The sequence below is a fragment of the Orcinus orca genome, chromosome 2, assembly GCF_937001465.1.
Source record: "Orcinus orca chromosome 2, mOrcOrc1.1, whole genome shotgun sequence".
In the NCBI taxonomy this organism is placed as follows: Eukaryota; Metazoa; Chordata; class Mammalia; order Artiodactyla; family Delphinidae; genus Orcinus; species Orcinus orca.
Genome location: NC_064560.1, coordinates 99165292 through 99187110, shown reverse-complemented (window position 1 = coordinate 99187110; position 21819 = coordinate 99165292). Strand labels below are relative to the sequence as shown.

The 21819-nt window shown below is 43.3% G+C and overlaps 2 protein-coding genes across 3 annotated transcripts in view; one reads left to right on the top strand and one right to left on the bottom strand.

Annotated features, from left to right (window-relative positions):
* MYO1E (myosin IE) overlaps nt 1-12752 on the bottom strand; it is a 204905-nt gene extending 192153 nt beyond the window's left edge. Inside the window, exon 1 of the mRNA XM_004274688.2 lies at nt 12383-12752. Within this exon, the coding sequence (XP_004274736.1) occupies nt 12383-12385 (3 nt within the window). The 5' untranslated portion in view covers nt 12386-12752. The remainder of the gene's footprint in view (nt 1-12382) is intronic.
* Nucleotides 12753-12869: 117 nt separating this feature from the next.
* The window catches only part of FAM81A (family with sequence similarity 81 member A), a 125018-nt gene continuing 116068 nt past the window's right edge, over nt 12870-21819 (top strand). The window contains exon 1 of one of the 2 annotated variants that reach the window (XM_049706019.1): nt 12870-13006. The gene's annotated coding sequence lies outside the window, so the exon portion shown is untranslated. The remainder of the gene's footprint in view (nt 13007-21819) is intronic. The other variant, XM_049706021.1, reaches the window with a different exon arrangement.

Here is a 21819-nt window from a genome sequence, read left to right as displayed (position 1 = left end):
CGAGTCTAGAAGGGCAAGAGCCTTGTAGGGGAGAGCAGGAGGCAGGACAGATGTAGAATCTGGTTGGGGCTTGGGGGCAGGGGAGAAAAAGAGCTGGAAGGAAGAGGCTACCACTACACTACACTCCAAGCCCTAGTCCTACAGAATAGAAACAGAGCACAGAACTGTGATCCAGAGTTCAGTTATTAGAGTCCAGCAATTTCCTTATGTGTCCTCAATTAGTTATTAATTTTATAATGAATAATAATGAATCCTCATCAGAGAAATGAGTTTTCAATTATTTACATAAACGTCAAACCATTATGTCCTTGACTTATATTTGAAGTCTGCATTGGACGTATTTCTCTTCGTGATCACAGGAGAATATAAAAATCTAATAAATGTGAGACCAATGCTGTGACTCTAGTTTTTTTTTTTTTTTTTTTTGCGGTACGCGGGCCTCTCACTGTTGTGGCCTCTCGCGTTGCGGAGCACAGGCTCCCGACGCGCAGGCTCAGCGGCCATGGCTCACGGGCCCAGCCGCTCCGCGGCATGTGGGATCCTCCCGGAACGGGGCACGAACCCGTGTCCCCTGCATTGGCAGGCGGACTCTCAACCACTGTGCCACCAGGGAAGCCCGTGACTCTAGTTTTATGCTTTATAACCATTCTGAAAAATTAAGTCAATTGTCAACAATTAATACTGACCCTTGCCTCATGGTAACTTGTATTGGTTTAGTATCTCTGGTAATCTTACAAAGAATTATTTTAACTCAGTACTTCCAACTTCCCTTCTCTAAAGCTTTATTATATTTGCTTTTCAAACATTTCCAGTAAAAGCAGGTTTAGGACCAGGTTAGGATCCCTGGACAAAAGACTTGTACTCTAAGGCCACTTCTCCTACTCATTTGCCAGGTGACCTTGGTCAGGCTACTTAAATTCTCTGGACCTTAGAGAGTCATTTGGGGAGGCCATGGACCACTTCAGGGAATTAGGATTCTTCTCCCCAGGGAAAAATGCACACATGGACACAGACACAAACTTCAGCATATAATTTCATAGGCCACGCCCCCCCCACCGAGTAGTCTCTGAGACATTTCTCATCTTGACATTCTACGTTTAAAGGTATCTGATCATTGAAAGAAACAAGTGTTATTTGCACAGCCATCACCATGATACAGGTATGTATGAGAAGGAATGAAGAGACGAATAAGCATGAACTGGCCCTGCCAATTATACCTAAAGAGAGTGCCTGAGTAGAGCTAGGACTGTAGGCTGGGGAGCCACCTCTGCCCTGCACACCAAAACTATGGGTGCCAAGATACTCCTGAGTATCACTGCCAGATACTCCTGTGGATGAGATCAGGCCAAGCTTTAAGGAGTCTCCCCAGTTACTGGAGATGTCTACCTTATTCTGTAAAAACAAAGCCTGTAATATTAAAAATCAAAGGGAAGCTACCTACTTTGGTTCTCTGAGATACACCCCTTCCTCCAACCCAAGAAGTAGACAGTACCAAGAGCTGAGAGCTGAGTTTTGCTTTATTTAAATGCCAGTGTAGGGCTTCCCTGGTGGCGCAGTGGTTAAGAATCCTCCTGCCAAGGCAGGGGACACAGGTTCGAGCCCTGGTCTGGGAAGATCCCACATGCGCGGAGCAGCTAAGCCCGTGTGCCACAACTACTGAGCCTGCACTGTAGAGCGCGCAAGTCACAACTACTGAGCCCGCTGCACCACAACTACTGAAGCCTGTGCACCTAGAGCCCATGCTCCGCAACAAGGGAAGCCACCGCAAGGAGAAGCCACTGCAAGAAGCCCGCGCACCACAGTAAAGAGTCGCCCCGGCTCGCCGCAACTAGAGAAAGCCTGCGCAGCAAAACGAAAACCCAATGTAGCCAAAAATAAATAAAATAAATAAATCTTAAAAATTTTATAAAAATAAATTAATACCAATGTAATACAGAGATGGTTAGAATGAAATGATAGCTAGGATTTGCTTCAAAATAAACCAAGAGAAGGTGAGAATAGAAGAAACAAGATTGAAATAATTATATGCCAAAAAGTTAAGAGAACCTAGGAGAAAGAGATGAATTCCTATAAATATACAACCTACCAAGATTGAATCATGAAGAAACAAAATTTGAACAGACCAATTACTAGTAAGGAGATTAAATCTGTAATCCAAAACCTCCTAACAAAGAAAAGTCCAAGACCAGATGGCTTTACTGGTGAATTCTACCAAATATTCAAGGAAGAATTAATACCAAAGTTTCTCAAATTCTTCCCAAAAATAGAAGAGGAAGGAACACTTCCACACTCATTTTATATGGCTAGCATTACCCTAGCACCAAAACCAGACAAGGACACAACATGAGAAGAAAATTACAGGCCGATATCACTGATGAACACAGACACAAGAATCCTCAACAAATACTAGCAAATTGAATTCAGTCATACATGAAAAGGGAATCCCTGGCGGTCCAGTGGTTAGGACTCAACACTTTCACCGTTCCGGGAACTAAGATCCTGCAAGCTGTGCGGCACAGCAAATAAATAAATAATGCACGAAAAGATCATACATCACGATCAATTGGGATTTACTCCAGGGATGCAAGGATGGTTCAACATCTGCAAATCAATGTGATACACCACACGAACAAAATGGAGAAAATAAGACTGGCCATGAGTTATCCATTGCTGAAGTCCAGCAATGAGTTTTCTCCCCATTTGTGTAGTTTAAATTTTTCCATTTAAAAAGAGGAGAAAGAGAAAATCAAAGGGAAAGATCCACAGATGAATGAATTTTTTTTGAGACCTAGGCCCAAAGCTAGGTTAATCCTACTCTGTTCACATCCTGTTGAGGAACCTGTGGCTCACAGAATATGGAAGTGACACCGGTATGGATTATTCTGGGAACGATAATACAATCCACAACACATGACTTTCATTCAAGACAAAAAAAGTATTTGTGTGTGTGTGAAGAATGTCCTTCTCCACATGGACAGCTCAGGGCTGGCCAGAAAGGCAGAATTAGTCAGTGAACAGCACTGTCCTGACCTGTTCCAAACAGTATTGCTCCACTGTTATATCCAACAGGCCATCCAGTCCAGTCTGGTTTGGCATGATTCACTGCTCTGGAAGCTTGGACTTAATCGTGAAATGTTTATTTTTACAAACTCCCTTCAACAGAAAACAAAAGAGTTTTTTCTTCTTGTTTTTAGCTTCTGCTTTTACTTTTGTCCAGCCAAAACAGCAATTGAAAAATCATACTGAGGCTCCGTAATACAAAAGAACTACAAGTTTTAATTCCTCGTACTTTGGGAAAACAGCAGCAGATGTATCAGGAGCAATGGGGGCTTCCGTCATACACAGGGGTTCAGAGGGCCATCCGGGAAAACTAGATTTGCACTAAATCTATTCCTGCCTCAATGTATTCACCCAACTAGACACGATGAAAGAAAAGGTGGAGGGTAGGAACAGTATCTGAGCCCCAGGGCAGTCCTCGCCCACACTAACCCTGACGGTAGCTATGTGACTTGCTTTGGCCAATGAGACAGTATCAACCAGGATGCAAGCAGAGGTTAAAAAAATGCTTGTGCACTATGGCTTGCTTTCTCTTTTGCTGTTCTTGGGAACCCTGTGACCACTGCTGTGTTAACAAACCAGGACTAGCCTATTGTGAAAGCGATAGGTGGCCAAGCCATCTCCACTGCCCCAACTGAACCTGGGCCAACTAACCAGCACGTGAGTGAGGCCGTCTTAGCTCATCCATCCCCAGCCAAGCCACCAGCCAACCACAAGGACCTGACGAGCCAGCCCAGCCCAGAACTTCCCAGCCAATGCACAAAATCATGAAAAATAATAAAATCTTTACTATTTAAACCACCAAGTTTGGGGTGGTTAATTATATCAAAACTTAATAGTAAGGTAAGAAAAGGTAAGAAAGGAAAAGGTAAGAAAGATGCTTAACAGATGCTGAACATCCTGGGACATAATCCCTAACGGAACTTTACATAACTCAGTGGGACTTACTATTGATTTGATCGTATGTCAACTGTCATTAAAACAACCTGACAGGGACTTCCCTTGTGGCACAGTGGATAAGAATCCGTCTGCCAATGCATGGGGCACGGGTTCGATCCCTGGACTGGGAAGATCCCACATACCACGGAGCAACTAAGCCTTTGCACCACAACTACTGAGCCTGTGCTCTAGAGCCCACCAGCCACAACTACTGAGTCCACACACCACAACTCCTGAAGCCCACGTGCCTAGAGCCCGTGCTCCGCAACAAGAGAAGCCACCTCAAGGAGAAGCCCGCGCACCGCAATGAAGAGTAGCCCCGGCTCTCCACAACTAGAGAAAGCCCACGAGCAGCAACAAAGACCCAACGCAACCAGAAATAAAATTAAATCTTAAAAAAAAAAAAAAAAACCTGACATAGACCCAAAATTGCATACTCCTTAATATTCACCTCAAGACAAGGTTTGCTACAACTCTGCGAATGATACTGTGTGGGCTTTGGAGGTTTATGAACCTCCTAAAATTAAATGAAGAATTGTGTTTATGTGGGGTTTTTTTCTTCTTAATTGTAAAAAGATGTTAAAACTATGGGGGAATAATATAAATATTTATGCCCATAATGCCCAGAATTAATGATACTATTTTCTATATTTGCTTTAGATTTTAATAAAGCAAATAAAACATTCTTAATAATGTTACAGTTAGTCCACTGACTTCAGTCCTCTCCTTTCCTCCTTCCCCCTTCAGCAGCTTGAATTTGGTATCTTTCTAGTCCATCAATTTATTTTTTTAAAAGAACATATACATAAATATATACATATATGAGTATATATATCCCCGAACAATACAGATAGCCTTGTTTTGTGTTTTGACACTTTCTTAAATGACTTTACATATATCTTTCTACAACTTGCTTCTTCACCACATACTACCTTTGTGAGATCTATCCATATTGATTCCCTATTATCAATAAGTCACAGACATTTATGCATTTCTTTCCTAATGGACATTTAGATTGTTCCTGTCTTTCTGTTTGGTTTTCTTGTTTTCCTTGTTATTACAAACACTGTCAGGAAACAGGTCAATAGCTTCAGAGGGCCTCGGGGCACCCCCAAATATTAGGAATCTCTGACAATCTGATGGGAGAAAGGAGAACTACCATCATTTTGCAGACATATTTCTGCATTTGAGCATTCCCAAATCTTGAAGGCGCCATCTTTCTCATACTATGAAGTAGCTTAATAGATGCGTCTACATTTAAATCCAAAATTTCCTGTAACAAAGGTCCGTATCTAATTGGGACACTAAAACAACCGTAATTTTTTTGTTATTGAAAACTTTTTAGAATCAGACAACGATACTGTCCAAATCGTTCTGTTACAAAGTAATATTGTGCTAACTTGCCGTCAACATCAAAAGCTGGTCACACCAATTAAATTACTAAGAGACTAATGATACGCTATCCTAATTTTTGTTTGTTTTCTGTCATGTATATAAGGACTCGAGGGCTACATTTCTTGTAGTTACCTTGTTTCCCTTATTTTCTACTTTTTAAACTAACTGAGATCAGAGAGCTTTCTAGCATGACTTTCTTTTACTTTTATGCTTGATCCCAGTGTGATATCATCTAGTCCCCAAATGTTGTGACATGCAAACATCCCCGAACAAGGAAATTAAAAAGCCCAGACTTTAAACCAGATTAAAAAAAAAAAAAAAAAAAGATCAACCTTGTTTTCCCTCAGGAGTATGTAAAATAATGAAGTGTTATACAGATATCTGGACCCAGAAATTTCAAATTCAGAAATAATGTACACAATTGCTTCTGAAAGAGCATAAAGTTAGCAGACCTGGTTCATTACATACAAGTTGTATGGTCCTGAACAATTCTCTTGCCCTCACTACACTTTGGTTTTCTTACCTATAAAATGGCAGCAAAACCCATCATTTGTACAAGAATGAGACGAAATCACCTATAAGAAAGCCCTTTGTTATTCCCTAGTCTGTGAGCACCTCATAAGCAGAGGCAGGGCTTAATTCATCTTTGATTTTCTAGCGGTTGCCACTGTATTTGGTAAGAATTCCTACCTATCAGGCATGTACGCTAACCTCCTTGGCAACTGCCGTGTCTTCTCCACTTTGGGGTTCAAAGCTCCTCGTCTCCAACCACTTGGGTCCTCTGACAGGGGAACTCATCGTTGCCAAGTTGCAGTCAGAGGCCTGAGCACCCACTGTTGTCACACATTTGATTCCAGTATCATGATCCTGGGAGAACACCAACAGTACCCACCTCAGGTCAGGACCGGGGAGTGTGAAGTGTACGCCAAGCCAGCCGGTCCTGGCTTCAGACTTTACACCAAAGAGAGGGCCCCATGTATCAGCAGGACAGGAGGCTGAGCAGCCCAGCACTGCTGAAGGCAGTTCTAACGGGGGCAGGAAGGAACAGTCACTGGTGCATATGGAGGACAGTTCTCCATACAGTTAGGACTCAAGTTGGGTAATCAGGTTACATGGGATGATCATACCACCACCAAAATACGATAAATATGTTTACCAAGGAAAAGAGTTTACAAAATACATGGGGAAATACAGAACACAAATTGTATATTAGCCCCATAATTACAGCTACATAAAAATGATGTGCGTTTCGATAGTTTGGAAGGAAACCCAAAGACATGAAAAAAATTAGCACTAGGGTAATGGTATTATGGTGAATTCCCCTAAATTTATTTTTTATAATCTTTTAAAGTTGATACAGTAATGCATCAAAAATAATTCACAACCTTCCATCTCCAAGCAGGCTTTTTCTGAAGGGCCCCAGAAAGAAAACTACCTGGGTCGCGCCTAGACTCTAACCCACCACCGTGGTTTGGTGGGAAAAGCCTTATTAAACTGGGATCAGAAAACCTGGATTCTGGCACCAGATCAGTCAAAACCTAGCTCTGAGACTTCCGAAGCCATTTAACCCCTCTAGATCTTTCTATGAAGTCAAGCCAAAGGATTTAGGATAGACTCTTAAATTCTCTTCTGGGCTTTCTACAATGTAGTGTATGTTTTACTTTCTACAATGCAGTGTATGATTTCAAAGTCCCATGAATGAATTTTTAACAAACACATCAGAACTCAAAACACCTAAGACAGGGTGGCCTCCTTCAGAGCAGTTCTTAGAGGACTGATTCCTGGAAGAACCACCTCCTTTTTGGCCCCCAGGGCCTAGGTTACACGATACTGCCCATGTTCAGGACCAATTTCTTCCCCCTTTGAGGCAGAATGTAACTTCAGGAAACAGCTGAGAGGGACCTTATACAAAGTCTGGTGAGTAAGATGGGTGATCAGCTGCACACTAGCATTTTAGGTCATAAACGAAGTCAAAAAATTTTCTTAAATGACCATTCGTAAGTGCCCTGAACAACATTAATGACAGTGTTCCCATGGTGGCAATTCAGAAAGGAGGGCTGACTTCACCTGCATATACAGTGTCGAAGCCATTGTCCCTATTTTTAGGGACGACTCTTATAGTTTTACTTCTCTGAAGTAAAGATATGTAAAAAAAAAAAAAAAAAAAAAGACTTCACTAATATGCCTCCAAACCTTTCATCTCTGCCAAAATAAATTTTGCAGTTGAAATTCAAAACACAATTTGTTTACCATTGTTACAGAATGTGCTTACAAGGCCAAGCTGTTTATTTTTAATACCTTTGGCATTTAACCTTTAACCCCTTATTTGTTCTGTAAATATTAAGTCCCAGCACGGTAAAAAAAAAAATTAAAATATTAAAATCTCACCACGGAGAAACCCATTTTAATCACATACTGATAAAAACACAAGTTGCTGCATCTTTGTTTAAAAAATAGTAGATGACTCAAACTTGGAAAATTACGAATGTACGTAATTTCTCTATGATCCATAATGAAGCTTTAACATGTGTATAGAGATTTCAAAATATTTCTGCTTTTTTGAAGCTGATGAAAAGAGCTTTCACAAGTTCTTACCAAGTAATGAGACCCAGTCCTCTCCTCATAGGAGAGAGGTCTCACATGAGCTCATAACATTAACACTGAAGGGCAAAAGGTTGTATTCCAAGTCATGTTTACAAAAATGCTCATTATCTAGCCCCAAGGAGAACCCCTGAAACAGACCTCAAATTCATGAGATGCAACAGGGAAAGGAGTAATAAAAGAGGTCCACCATACAATATGGAGGTTGGGGGAGAGGGGGAGTACCTTCCCACTGGAGGGAGTTAAAGGGTTAAGAAAAAGAGAAGTTCAAGCAGAAAGTAACACACCATTGTAAAACAATTATACTCCAATATAGATGTTAAAAAAAAAGAAAAAGAGAAGTTCAATCTACAGGCTCACCACTCCCAGCACTACCTGCACAGGTGTTGAGCTAGCTCCAAACGGTGGCAGCTGGAGGCATACTGCCCCTGTTTAATAGCTTAGAGAGTCCATGGGCTGGAAACACCAGGCAACTCCCTCTCTTAAGGGAAACGCAGTGGGAAGGTGTGCATGTGTCAGTAAAAATCGAATGCCCTTACTGGGTATGTGGCTAAAGTTCAGACTTCCTGCTGGCGAGTGAATGCAAGGAAGCACAGTGGTTCGCAGGACACCACTTTGAGATTTACAACAGGGTCGCTGCAAACAGCTGACCTGTTTGGCCTCTCAGCAATGATCAGCACCCTTTTAAAAATTGGCAGCTCTGGCCTAAAAATCTAGATTTTCAGCTTCTCCTGAAAAAGCAGACAATTTGGTAATGTGGTCAATGTCATCACAGCCTAAGGTCAAGTAATGATGGCTCTTTTGATGGGCACATGTTCTATATTTACACTCCAGAGGCCAGTCTCACCCCATCAAAAATTGTATCCTGGCCTCTGTAGACATTTGAGTTTGCAACCACTAACAAAGCTGAAATCCCCAGCAAAACTGAGGAGGAAGTGGCTTCCAGCTTCTGCAACTGTCTGCTTCCTCTGCTTCTCCATCCCCTCCATCCGTGGCCCCACTGGGCTTCCCTCCTTGCCCTGGGCTGCCAAACATTTCCTACTAGGCAGGCCCACCCACAGTGGTCCCAAGACAATGCCCTGGATTCCACTCTAGCCCTAACCCTCTACCTCTATCAAAACTTTTCTGGACTTCATCCCATTCCTTTCTGTTTTGGTTCTGTGTTGTGTTGTTTTGGCCAGGAGACTACTCACTAGAAATCTGATAAACTAATCAGCGGGAATGGACTAGGTTACCTTCGCAGAAAACATGTTTGAAATGGATTCCAGACTTTCTAAATACGTGCCATGCCTTCACCCAAAGGAACTTACCTACCTTGTAGTCAGCTGCATCAGATTTCTAAGTTCGTAAGCCTATTCCTGTGTACTATCTGCAATTTACTCACAAGTAATATGCAAGTAAGGAGACGGGGACACCTCTTGAACATATTCTGAGGTGATGGTCAAGTCACATGTACTCAAATATGTCAGTATATCTCAGTCACAAAAGCCTTATGAATCATAGTTTCTAGCTCCAAAGTATACAGCAGAGCTATACACATGGGTTCCAGTCCATTAGACAGTCCAAACTGGTCACGGCCACAGAAGTAGAACTTCCTTTGTGGCTGATGATAAAGCCACGTTCTACAAAGGAAACCTTAGATGTGTATTATTATTGATTAAAGTCAAAGGAGATTGTTGTACCCTCCTGACCAATGTATACTAAATTATAGAGACAGGCAGAGATTTTTTTGGTGTTTTCCTTTCTTTTTCTTTTTTGGTCCTTCAAGTCTAAGAAAAAAAAGAAAGACATTGCTATTGCCTGGTAGTATTCTTGGTTCTCCAAAGACGGAGAAAAATGTCCCAAAGTGAGTTTTCAGGAGGAAATATAAGGTAAACTGTAAGCTGTACACTTTGTTCATGAGTCAGAAGATGGCAATCTTCCTTATGAATCACAAATGAGTGAGCCTTGGTAGGGCCTTTAGTACAGGTGGAGAGCCTTCCTAATCTGCTACCAGATTTCCTAAGATATCTCACAGAGAGCGAGAGACAGAGAAATCCACAGTACAGGTGCCAAGGGCCTGATGAATTATATTCTCCAGGCTAACCCTGAGCCACACCCACTGGAGGCATTGCCCCTTCTCTTCCTGTTCTAAGCAGCTGAGGGATGCAGCTGGGCAGACGCAGACAGATGTGAAACACAAAATGAAGCCTCATTTGGCTGGAAGGGGATCTTACATAAATAGTAAATACTATAATAACTGAGATTTCTGACTATTTAAGCTGCTGATGCTCTGTTCTAAGGCAACTTCACACATCTAATGCACAGACTTAATTTTTCAAGCCAGTGAAGAAATGATTCATTTAATTTTTGCCAAATTACTCTAGATCCAGTAGATGGAGTGATGGCGCAGCTCCTATTTCAGGACAGCCAGCTGTTTCAACTTTTCTGTCAGGGAATCGGGGCCTCAGCAACTGTATCTGATGCACTGATAGTCTCCTGGAGGCCCACAATACGGCCATCTGTGCTGTTGGCAGGGAACATCGATAGGTAAGTCATACCCCTGTCCTTCAATAGACACCCTACACACTCTGGAAACAGCTCTTCCTTAGAACATGCCTCTTCTGCACCCACTTCACAAACCACCTACTTCAACATCAATGGACCGAATTGAGCGTCCAGTTTCTGAGGTCCCCAGAAAAGTCATGCTACACTACTTTTTAGTCTCTCCAGCATGAAAAATGAGTGAACTAAGGGAAAGTTAATTTTCTCAAGGTACCACTCAACTATTTAAATTCAGCAAGATTTTTTAAACTCTTGACATACAACACATTTTTTTTTTTAGAAATACTGAACCATGGGAAATAATTCTAGCAATTATAAAGTATTAAGATTCACATTGCTTAAGTTCAGGTAGCCAGTTAGGCAGTGGACCCATTTAGGTAGCTCCACCCAAACACACAGTGTAAGTAAATGGTTCTCTTTAGGGGTTCCAAAAATAATATGGGGTGGACTGACTTCTTAAACCCTAAAACTGAAAGGGAAATTTTATTTACAGATAAAGTGTCCTCTTCGGTAGACACAAGGGTGACATAACTTTGGACTAGGTGAAAAGAAAAAGCTTTGGTCAAGGATGCCCTTTTAAAGATTTTGGTTTGTTTGTTTTTAATCATTCTTTTGAATAAACACAGCACTGGATCAAGGGCTGCTTTTGAGTTTTGTGTGTAGGTTCCTATGGGCCTTTCCTAATTTCCCTCAGACTCCTGCAGGATAGAGATTTTTAAATTAGTGCTGTACCGGTTATCACTGTGACTTAGCACCCCTTTCACAGTCACTAAAAAACAACAAAAACCAATCAGAAGAGGACCAGTTCATCCGCCTAAGCCGGATTATTTGAAAAGAAGCAAGTGTGGAAACTATGAAGCCTTGTAGTAGAAATTTTTCCCCCCTCTGATGGACTGCCAATCTCTTCAAAATAGAGCCCTTGCTTTTGTGCTTAGGAAAGAAAAGTACACCACCCCAAAGCCCAAGGGATGCGGCTAAGGTTATTGGGGGCGGGGTAGCCGAGGCCGGGAGGTCGGGGTGGAGGAAAAGTCAGAAACGAGTCAGAGAGAGAGCCAGACACTTCCATCAATACCCAAAGTGCCAAAGGAAAAAGAACAAAAAACTCGACTTCCTCCCATGCGTACCGTTCGCTGTACACCCGAAAAGTGCCAGCCACCTCGCACTTGGGGGAAGTGGAGGAGGGTGGTGTTTACTCGGCCTTTTTGGTGCAAAGACCCTCCGGGCCGGCGCCCAGCGGAGCCCAGGCCGGCCTGGCTCCCGGCAGCCCCGGCTCCCGGCAGCCCCGCGACACCCTCGCCCGCAGCCGCCAGTCCACCGCCAGGTGCTCGCCCTACCTGGCGCCCCACTGCCTTTGTGCGGCCGCGCCGCCCCCGCCGGCGCGCGGATGCCAGCGGGACAGCTGCGGCGCTGCCGGGCGGCCGGGGGAGGAGCAGTGGTCCGCGGCGCCGGTGCAGCGGGCGGGGAGCGCGCGCACTGAGGGGCGCAGGCGGCCGCTCCCACCTTCCCAGCGGGAGGGAATTGATACCCCCCGGCGGGCCGTGCCCCTGAACGCGGATCTCCCCGCACTCCGGCTTCCGACAGCTGGCAGCCATAGCCACCCCGGCCACGAAAAGTTTGGCGACGCCGAAAGTGACTTGAAAGAAAGTTTTCCTTGGCCCCTCACTCCGTCTCCCCCAGCCCCGGTTGAGCGAAAGCTGCAGGAAATAAGGGCTCGCGACGTGCCGACTCCCGCGTCCAGCTTCTCCACCCCTGGCCTCGGCAGCGCGCCCAAGGTGGGTGCCCCGCGCCCGGGCTTCCCGCCCCATCCCTGGGTCAGGCGTCCCGGGACGCCGCGCGGCCAACTCACCATGGTGACTCGCGCCGCGGTCGCGCCTCTGCCGGGTCCGGCTGCCGGGGAGCTGGGGCTGGAACGCAGTCTCCTGGGCGAACTTCAAAAGTTGGTTCCCTTCGCCAAAAGCAGGCTCTCGACACCCAAGCACTCACAGGAACCAATGGGAACCCTGGGGGGACTCCATCCAGGCGGGATCGGCGGCGGTAGGTGAGGGCGAGCAGGAGGCGGCTTAGCAGGCGGGGCGCATATTGCGGAGGGCAGGGGTCCACCCGGACCGGGCGCTCGCCGCCCGCCTAGGTGAGAGCAATGCTCTCCGCGCGTCCGACTAGCTGCCCTGCCTCGCTCCTCTTCCTTCGGCCACCTTCTCCGTTCTCCTCTGGCTGAGCCTCGGCTCGGGCAGGGCAATCTGTCCATAAATGGAGAATTCAGCTCAGGCCTGACCAATCAGGGTTTGTTTTCATAGCGTCACTCCTCAGGGAAACCGTAGTAGCCAACAAGCTTGGAGCTGCTGGAGTTTCCAAAGCCCTCTGGATCCTGTAGTCCTCCTCCACGCCAGCCTCCAAAGAGCGCTGCTGACCCAGCTAGCTCCCGGTGGCATGACTTGAACTGGTAAGAAGAAAACCACTCTGTGAAAGAGAGGTAAACTTCTAAATCTTTTTTCTTTTAAACGCGAAAGTTAGAGTAAGTGTAGCTGAAGTGGTATGATTTTTCCCATAACTTTTTTTTTTAAAGAAGGAAATATTTTATCAGCATAAAAGATCAGAGTCGTGGCAGCAGCCCAAAGGAAATCCTTTTTCTTTCCAACGTCTGGATTGTGAGGAAAGTCAAAAATATCGTTTCCCCCACCCTTTTACCTGAATTTCCTTGGGAAACAAAGGAAGGCTTTTTGAGGGGGAGGCGGGAAGGGGGAATTTTGATGGTGAAGAAGTTGCACGTGCAGCGAGGCCAAGGACGGGGGAGAGAAGCATGGGAAGAATGCGCCATCCAATCTCAGTCAACACAAATCTGTCGAGAGCAATTAGCATTACAATCAAGAAATCAGGTGGGCTGTGAGGAGAAGATTGGAGTGGGGGCGGGGAAGCAGAATCCTGAAATAAAGGTAGAGGGTCTGATATTATTGTTTTCAGAGTTCAGGAAGTAAACTTGGTTGGTTATAACAGGATGGTCCTCTCTGGATCTGTGGTAGGTAAGACTTGAAAACTTCAGGGCACAGAAAAACTATGAAGCATAATGATTTACTGTGATTTGCTTTATGGACTTTGGTGGTAGCCCTTCACTTGAATAAAGGATCCTGGAGTTGGAATGGATGTGAAAAATGCACTTGTCTAGGGCTTCCCTGGTGGCGCAGTGGTTGAGAGTCCGCCTGCCGATGCAGGGGACACGGGTTCTGTGCCCCGGTCCGGGAAGATCCCACGTGCCGCGGAGCGGCTGGGCCCGTGAGCCATGGCCGCTGAGCCTGCGCGTCCGGGGCCTGTGCTCCGCAACGCGAGAGACCACGACGGTGAGAGGCCCGCGTACCGCAAAAAACAAAAAAAAAAATGCTCTTGTCTAGAATGGGTAAACAAAATGTAGTGTATTCATAGAATGGAATATTATTCGGCCTTTAAAAAGGAAGGAAGTACTAACACATGCTACAACATGAACCTTGAAAATATTAAGTGAAAGAATCCAGAAAAAAAGATCCCATATTTTATGATTCCATTTATATGAAAATAGAGAATGGGGACATCCATAGAGACAGAAATTGGTAAATTATTGATTGCCAAGGGCTGGGGGAGGGGAGGATGGGGGTAGTTGCTAATAGGTGTGTGTTTTCTTATTGGTGAAAATAGCCTGGAATTAGATGGTGGTGATGGTTGCACAACTTTGTGAATATACTAAAAAGCACTGAACTGTACATTTTAAAAGGGTGAATCTTACAGTATGTGAATTATATCTGCAACTTAAAAACTGAAAGAAAATCATGTTGACCAACTTTTTTTTAGAAAAAACATGTTGACCAAATTCTCGTAGTAATCATCCACCCAGTTAGGCAAATAAATGTAATTGATTGCCTACCATAGGTCATCATGGCCACTGTGAATACTGTGGTCTCTGCCTTCACCAAGCTTACGATTTTAGAAGGAGGGAAACAAAAGATAGATTTTAAAACAATAAATAATTACAGGAAAGATACACATACAATAAAAAGTAACAGTAGTTTTGTGCAGGGAACTGCCATATTTGGAGCTATAGGTTAGGTAAGTCATCTGGTAGCGTTCTGTAGCACAGACTGGACAGGAAACCATAAGACATCTGTTGAACACTCATTATGAACTAGGTCCACACAGGCGTGATCATTGGCTAAATACATTCAGCTGTGATACATTATTCTCAGGTGAGTCTGATTCCATGTCTCAGAGGTATGTCAGCTTCAAAATTCAATAGGCATTTTAAGAACTAGTGGAACAGGGAATTCCCTGGCGGTCCAATAGTTAGGACTTAGTGCTTTCACTGCCTGCACCAGGTTCAAGCCCTGGTGGAGGAACTAGGGTCACAGTGAAAGAAAAACAACTAATGAACAGATGTTACCAAAAGGGAAATCTGAGCTTACCAGTTACACGAAAAACACTGCTTAGGTTGGAATTGACACGTTGCTTCAACCACCATCCTGTCCATGCAACCCTGATTAGTAATCAGACTGAGATGGGCTTTGAGGGATACAAGCAAAGATGTAGCTGTTTTCCCCAAGGTTAACCTAAGGATATGCAACACTGAAAATCTCTTAATAATCCATCACCAACCTATCAGTCTTGGATTTATCTAAAACTACCTTGACACTCTCTGTCAGTTGTATTAGCATTTGAGATTTTTTTTTAAGTGCTTACTTTTATTTGCCCTAATAATCTCTTTCCAGTTTCCAGAAGTATTCCCAGCTCTAGTAGGTGGGACTTTGATGAAGATGTCTGCTTGTGTTCATTTTTCATGATTTTGTAATATTCCTTTCCAGATTAACTATAAATATATAGATTAATGCCTACGTCTAGGCAGTACTTAAAATATGAGATTTCATGCACATAAACCTGAATTTGTAGCCTGGCTTTTCCACTTAACTGGCTGTAAGATCTTAATTTCTCTGAGTTTCAGTGCCCTTATCTATAAAATAGGTTGATGTAAGTCTGAAATGAAATGTGTGCAAAGATGGTCAACAAATTTTGGTTCCTTTTTCCTTTCCCTTCTGATTAGGGATTCAGACCTAGATCCCTGGGTGAGATCAGATGGTCCTTGGCCCTCTGAGTTGCATGCCAACTCCTGGAGGCTGTTTGTGTGTGCCCTTTTCTTCAGGGAGAGTTAATAGCTTTCATCAAATCCTCAAAGATTCGGTAACTGCCAGAACATTAGGACCCACAGCTCTTTTTTTTTTTTTTTTTCTTTTTTGCAGTATGCGGGCCTCTCACTGTTGTGGCCTCTCCCGTTGCGGAGCACAGGCTCCGGACGCGCAGGCTCAGCGGCCATGGCTCACGGGCCCAGCCGCTCTGCGGCATGTGGGATCTTCCCGGACCGGGGCACAAACCCGTGTCCCCTGCATTGGCAGACGAACCCTCAACCACTGCGCCACCAGGGAAGCCCGGACCCACAGCTCTTGATCATATTAGTTATGCGTCTCTGGATCTTTGTCTCTATTATTGTGTTTTTCTTGAGTCATAGGGATTAGAACTGAGTCTGATACTAAAAGCACAGAAGTTCTTGGATTCTCAAAGCAAAACCCGCTAATTCACAGTTTGAGCATAGAATACAGTGTGTGATGACGTGGAAGAGCCTATAATTTCATGAAGAATCCCTTCAAGCCCTCCCCTGCTCCATCCCCATCTTAGGAAGGTACCTTGTCAGTTTTCGCTGGGGTGACCATACCTCCTGGTCTGGTCAGGGGGAGCCCAGTTTATGCCTTTATCTCAATGAAATGATAAAGTGCACCCCTCTTGCATTCCCAACAGGCCTAGTTTGAATGATAAACCATGGTCACCATAGATTTTTGGCCAAGTTGCACCCCCTAAAAAAATCCTCACTTTTTAAAATGAAAGTTTTTCCAATTTTCTTGACTTCACCTATTTTCCAGAGGACTCAATATCTTACCAGATATTTATTCTTATGATCTCAAGATCAGAGTAGCAATGAAGGGAAAGCAACTTTCAAAATTGTAAAACTCATTCTAGACACATGATGGAGCTAGTCAGATGAGACTTTATACAGAAGTTGGCATGATTAACTGCATTTTATCTGGGGCGGAATGAAAAGGAATGAAAGAAAAACTCAAGATGAATACAAAGCTCAAATCCCCATATGAATCCATCAGTGAAAAAAAAATCACTGCTCATGTATTTTGGAAAATAATTAGTAAGAAGATAATATAGGGCAATGAAACGAGTTTCCACGTCAGTACCATGAAAGAACATCAGAATGCGTTCACCACAGTACAATTAAAGAAAAATTTGTTAATGGAAAAATGAGGGCAGAAATCTTTAACGAGACACTAATGAAAGAGAGGCTGGCGTCACATCAATGTGAGATGTCCTGGGTAATCGCTGTTTCTACCATAACAGGCATCATTTATTAGGTTCAGTAGGTAACAGATACTGAGCTAAGTGCTTACTGTGCAATATCTTATTCCATCTTCCATACAACCCTATTAACTTTGTTTGCAGTTAAGAAACTAAGTTGAGAGAGTTTGAAGTAACTTGCCCAAGATAACACTCAGCTACCATGCATCAAATCTATATATTTGTCTGACTCTGAAGCCCAAGCTTTTACCCTCTAAGCAGTGACTCTGTAGTAGGAATGCCCATTAGAAAAAATTTCCCCTTATGCAGGCCCAGTATGAATGGGAGCACACCTTAGGAGCCTGTCCAAACCAGGATCCTGGAAAAATTCTTGCTATTTATTTAATTTTATAAAAAATTGGTGTATAGTTGATTTACAATGTTGTGTTAGTTTCTGGTGTACGGCAAAGTGATTCAGTTATATATATATATTCTTTTTCAGATCCTTTTCCATTATAGGTATGATAAGATACTGAATATAATTCCCTGTGCTATACAGTATGTCCTTGTGGTTTATCTATTTTATGTATAGTAGTGTGTATCTGTTCATCCCAAACTCCTAATTCATCCCTCCCTTCCTTTCCCCTCTGGTAACTATGAGTTTGTTTTCTAAAAAAATTCTTGCCTTTTTAAGAATTACTATGATGATAAATTATGAATTTGTATAGAGAGTTTAAGTCAACTTCAAACATTCTTTGTTCTTCTAATATGTTAATATTGATTTGTGAAAAGGATATTGCAGAGAATTTCAACAGTGGGATAATGTGATATGATGCTACTTTTTTAATATAAATTAATTTTTTATTTATCTTTTTCTTTTTGGCTGCGTTGGGTCTTCGTTGCTGCACACGGGCTTTCTCTAGTTACGGCAGCTTCACGTTGCGGAACGTGGGCTCTAGGCACGCGGGCTTCCTTCGCTGTGGAATGTGGACTCAGTAGTTGTAGCTCGCAGGGTCTAGAGCACAGGCTTAGTAGCTGTGGCGCACGGGCCCAGTTGCTCCACGGCATGTGGGATCTTCCCAGACCAGGGCTCGAACCCGTGTCCCCTGCATTGGCAGGCGGATTCTTAACCACTGCGCCACCAGGGAAGTCCCTGATGCTACTTCTGATTAATATAACTTTTTTGCTATAACAATTATTTTACCAAAATAAAAGAATAGGAATCACTTAAACATATGTTTAGATTGACAGCTTACTAAGTGCACGTTTATATAAACTTATGATTATATTTTCTCTGATACAAGCCAATCTTTTTTTTTTTCTTTTCTTTTAAAATTTATTTATTTATTTTTGCTGTGTTGGGTCTTCGTTTCTGTGCGAGGGCTTTCTCTAGTTGTGGCAAGCGGGGGCCACTCTTCATCGCGGTGCGCGGGCCTCTCACTATCGCGGCCTCTCTTGTTGCGGAGCACACGCTCCAGACACGCAGGCTCAGTAGTTGTGGCTCACGGGCCTAGTTGCTCCGCGGCATGTGGAATCCTCCCAGACCAGGGCTCGAACCTGTGTCCCCTGCATTAGCAGGCAGATTCTCAACCACTGCGCCACCCAGGAAGCCCCAACCAATCTTTTCTTTTCTTTCTTTCTTCCAGTGTCAATTTGATTTTTACATTCAGAAGATAAGCCCTGACGTTTCTCCAGATTTAAAAATGATTAAATAATGAGTAATACTAGTTATGGTGTCCCATGATCTATCAAGGAGTGAGGCAATCTACAGAAGGGAGCTTTGCTGATAACTGAATCTCCTGGATCAATAATGTGACCACAGCCTGGTTTTCTTTCTTCTTCCCCCTTACTGTCAACTTATGCTGTCTTATTGGATTTTGTGTATTCTTTTAAGTCATCTTTAATCTTTGCTGGAACAAGGCAAGGCATGTATGAATAAATATATACATTTAACAAACTAAAAAAATAACACATAACCGTGTAAGCCTTCCCCTTGTTTAAGCACTGAAACTTTTTTTTTAACTTGGAGGAAAATTTTTCTACATGCTTCATTGCCTTTTGAAAATATGCTGAACATGAAGCAGCCTGTGCTTGAAGACTCAAGGTCATCACTATAAATATCAATTATCGCACAGGGTTATACTGAACTGAGGTCCTTGGGGACTATTGAATGGAACCACCGTTTGCCACTATACTTTATGGCCCTGGACTGCTGTACTTGTACAGTTATACTATTTTTTTCTTTAGATTTTATATCCTCCATTGTTAGAGACTTTTTTTCTCCTGCTATTCCAGTCTAGACTCCTTTAGTAACAAGGAGAAAAAAAAAAGAAAAAAGAACGCACATGGGTTGTTTTGTGAGAAAAATATTTTAAAGGTATGTATGCCCCAGAGCCCAGCGAAAAAAACAACACAAAGGAAGATAGGGCTATATATGCTCTCTGTCCTTTTCTGGCTTCCTGGCTTCTCTGCAAGGATGGATGTTCTTCTCTGTCTCTTCAAGCTTCTCTCACTTACTCATAGTTGCTCCTCCTTCCATAATTTCAGCTTGCAAATTGTCTTTAGTTTGTCGTGATCCTGACTCAGGCCCCCAAACCATCTTTTAGCTGTACTGCCCACAACTTACTGGAAACTTCCCCCTTAGTCTCTGGATTCAAGTCCCAGAGAAAGAAAGGGAGGGAAACGAAGAGAGAGAGAGTCTGACTCAACCAGCTCAACCTTTCAAACTATGCCACCAGGTCATAGGTCAGTGGAAAGCCTATGTAAGGCTCTGCTTGAACAAGGTATCTGTATAGTCACATTCCAAGCAAATGTTGTCACAAGGGTAGTGTTCTAGAGCTACTGCACTATTAACAGAAGATGGTAAATGGGGACAGTCTCTGAGGAGGGGATACTCCAACTTAGGGGTACGCAGCCATTTGCCAATGGCGACTGTCTGCTACTTTAATTTATACACAGTTGTCTTGGTGAGGCCAGGAGGGAAGTTTCATTCACCTCTTCAACAGAAAAAATTGCATAGGTTTTGCAACAATCATTGTCATTTGAACTTTGTCATACACCTATAAATGTATTTATATACTTAAGATGTGACATATGTTTTGCATTTATTATCGTGCACTTAGAAATGTGTGTTTATGGGCTTCCCTGGTGGCGCAGTGGTTGAGGGTCTGCCTGCCGATGCAGGGGACGCGGGTTCGTGCCCCAGTCTGGGAAGATCCCACATGCCGCGGAGCAGGTGGGCCCGTGAGCCATGGCCGCCGAGCCTCGCGTCCGGAGCCTGTGCTCCACAACGGGAGAGGCCACAATAGTGAGAGGCCCGCGTACAGCAAAAAAAAAAAAAAGAAATGTGTGTTTATGCATGCTTATAACTATTTGTATATACACATAGATGAGTGTGTGTTTAAGATGACATTTTTCAAGATACTGTTACAACTTGGGGGGATTTGTTTTTCTTAATAGACTTTATCTTTTAGAGTGGTTTTAGGGTCACAGCAAAATTGAGGGGAAAGTACAGACTTCCCATACACCTGCCCCCACCATGCATAGCCTCCCCCATTATCAACAGGGGGGTTTACTTTGAATAGAGTGCTTCTTGGTGTGGGTGTCTGCATGTTGCAGCATGGTTTCCAAACCACTATTCTTTTCACTCACCACCACCACAGCAAACATTTGCTGAGCATTGTTGTAGGCGCTGGAGAACTGTAAGACAAGTCACCTGTCCCCCTGGGATTCACATCTTTCCATGTACATCAAAAACATACACAACAATGGGAATTCCCTGCTGGTCCAGTGGTTAGGACTCTGTGCTTCCACCTCGGGGGGCACAGGTTCGATCCCTGGGCGGGGAACTAAGATCCTGCAAGTCGCATGGCATGGCCAAAAGCAAAACAAAAAAGAAAAACCATACACAACAACACAAGGGCTTCCTACTTCAATACACAACATACTCCCCCAAATACACACCACGTTAGGTGTATCAAATTCAAAAACAGATTTGTGTTTTTTAAGGAGAGAGTTCTGTTTCCAGAGAGCTAAAACACAGTCTAAAATTCCTAATTGTGCCTTGTCTCTTAGATATACTCTTAAGCTGCAATTCCAAAATTTGGTAGATGTTCTTTAAATTTCAGCTCTCCATCCAGCTGAGCAGAGTTGACCAGTTAAAGTCTAAAGGCAGCTTTCCAATATCGGTCAGGCTGTTTACCTCCCTATGGATCGGGAATAGTTTTCTTTATCGGTAAAAACAGAAGTAATGACACCTCCACCATTTATTTCAACTAAGTCATGTGAAGTGATGAGAATGGTGACTAAGGCCTGTAGAGAGTTCTCAGTATGAGTCGTCATTATTGAGGCTAAAGATTTACCAGCTAATTATTTCCTTCTGTGTCTCAATTGTTCTAAGTTGATGAGAACTATTCTTCTGTTGACTGGTGTTTGCATTGATATTTTCCCCGTATTTCACTAATTTTGATAAAGCAGCAAGGCTAAATGCAACTTAGTAGGAACACAGTTGAATAAATGCTGTGAGACTGAGAAAGATGTTGGCACGGAAGGAACTGAACTGGGAGCTGAGCCTGAAGGAAGCAACCACATGAGATCCATCAAAATATTCCTTTGTTACCTGGCTTATTGCCTGGTGCCATATAGGAGAGATGGGTCAGGTACATTAATGTACAGTGTCCTTATTTGTGCAGAAGTGAATGGACAGAGGTCCAGGGCACCAGGAGATGGCCTTTCCCTTTTACTCTATTAAATTCCTGGAAATCCCAGAATAAAGCCAAATGTGTTAAAGTTGATGATAGCTTCCCATAAAAGGATGCTTCAGTAAGGTATTGGTAACAAATGAATTACATATTTGACCGAGAATGTGATTCTAAAAGCAGCTATGACCATTATAAAGCCTGTGTAATTTTAGCACAGTTTTGCTCCAAATGGTAT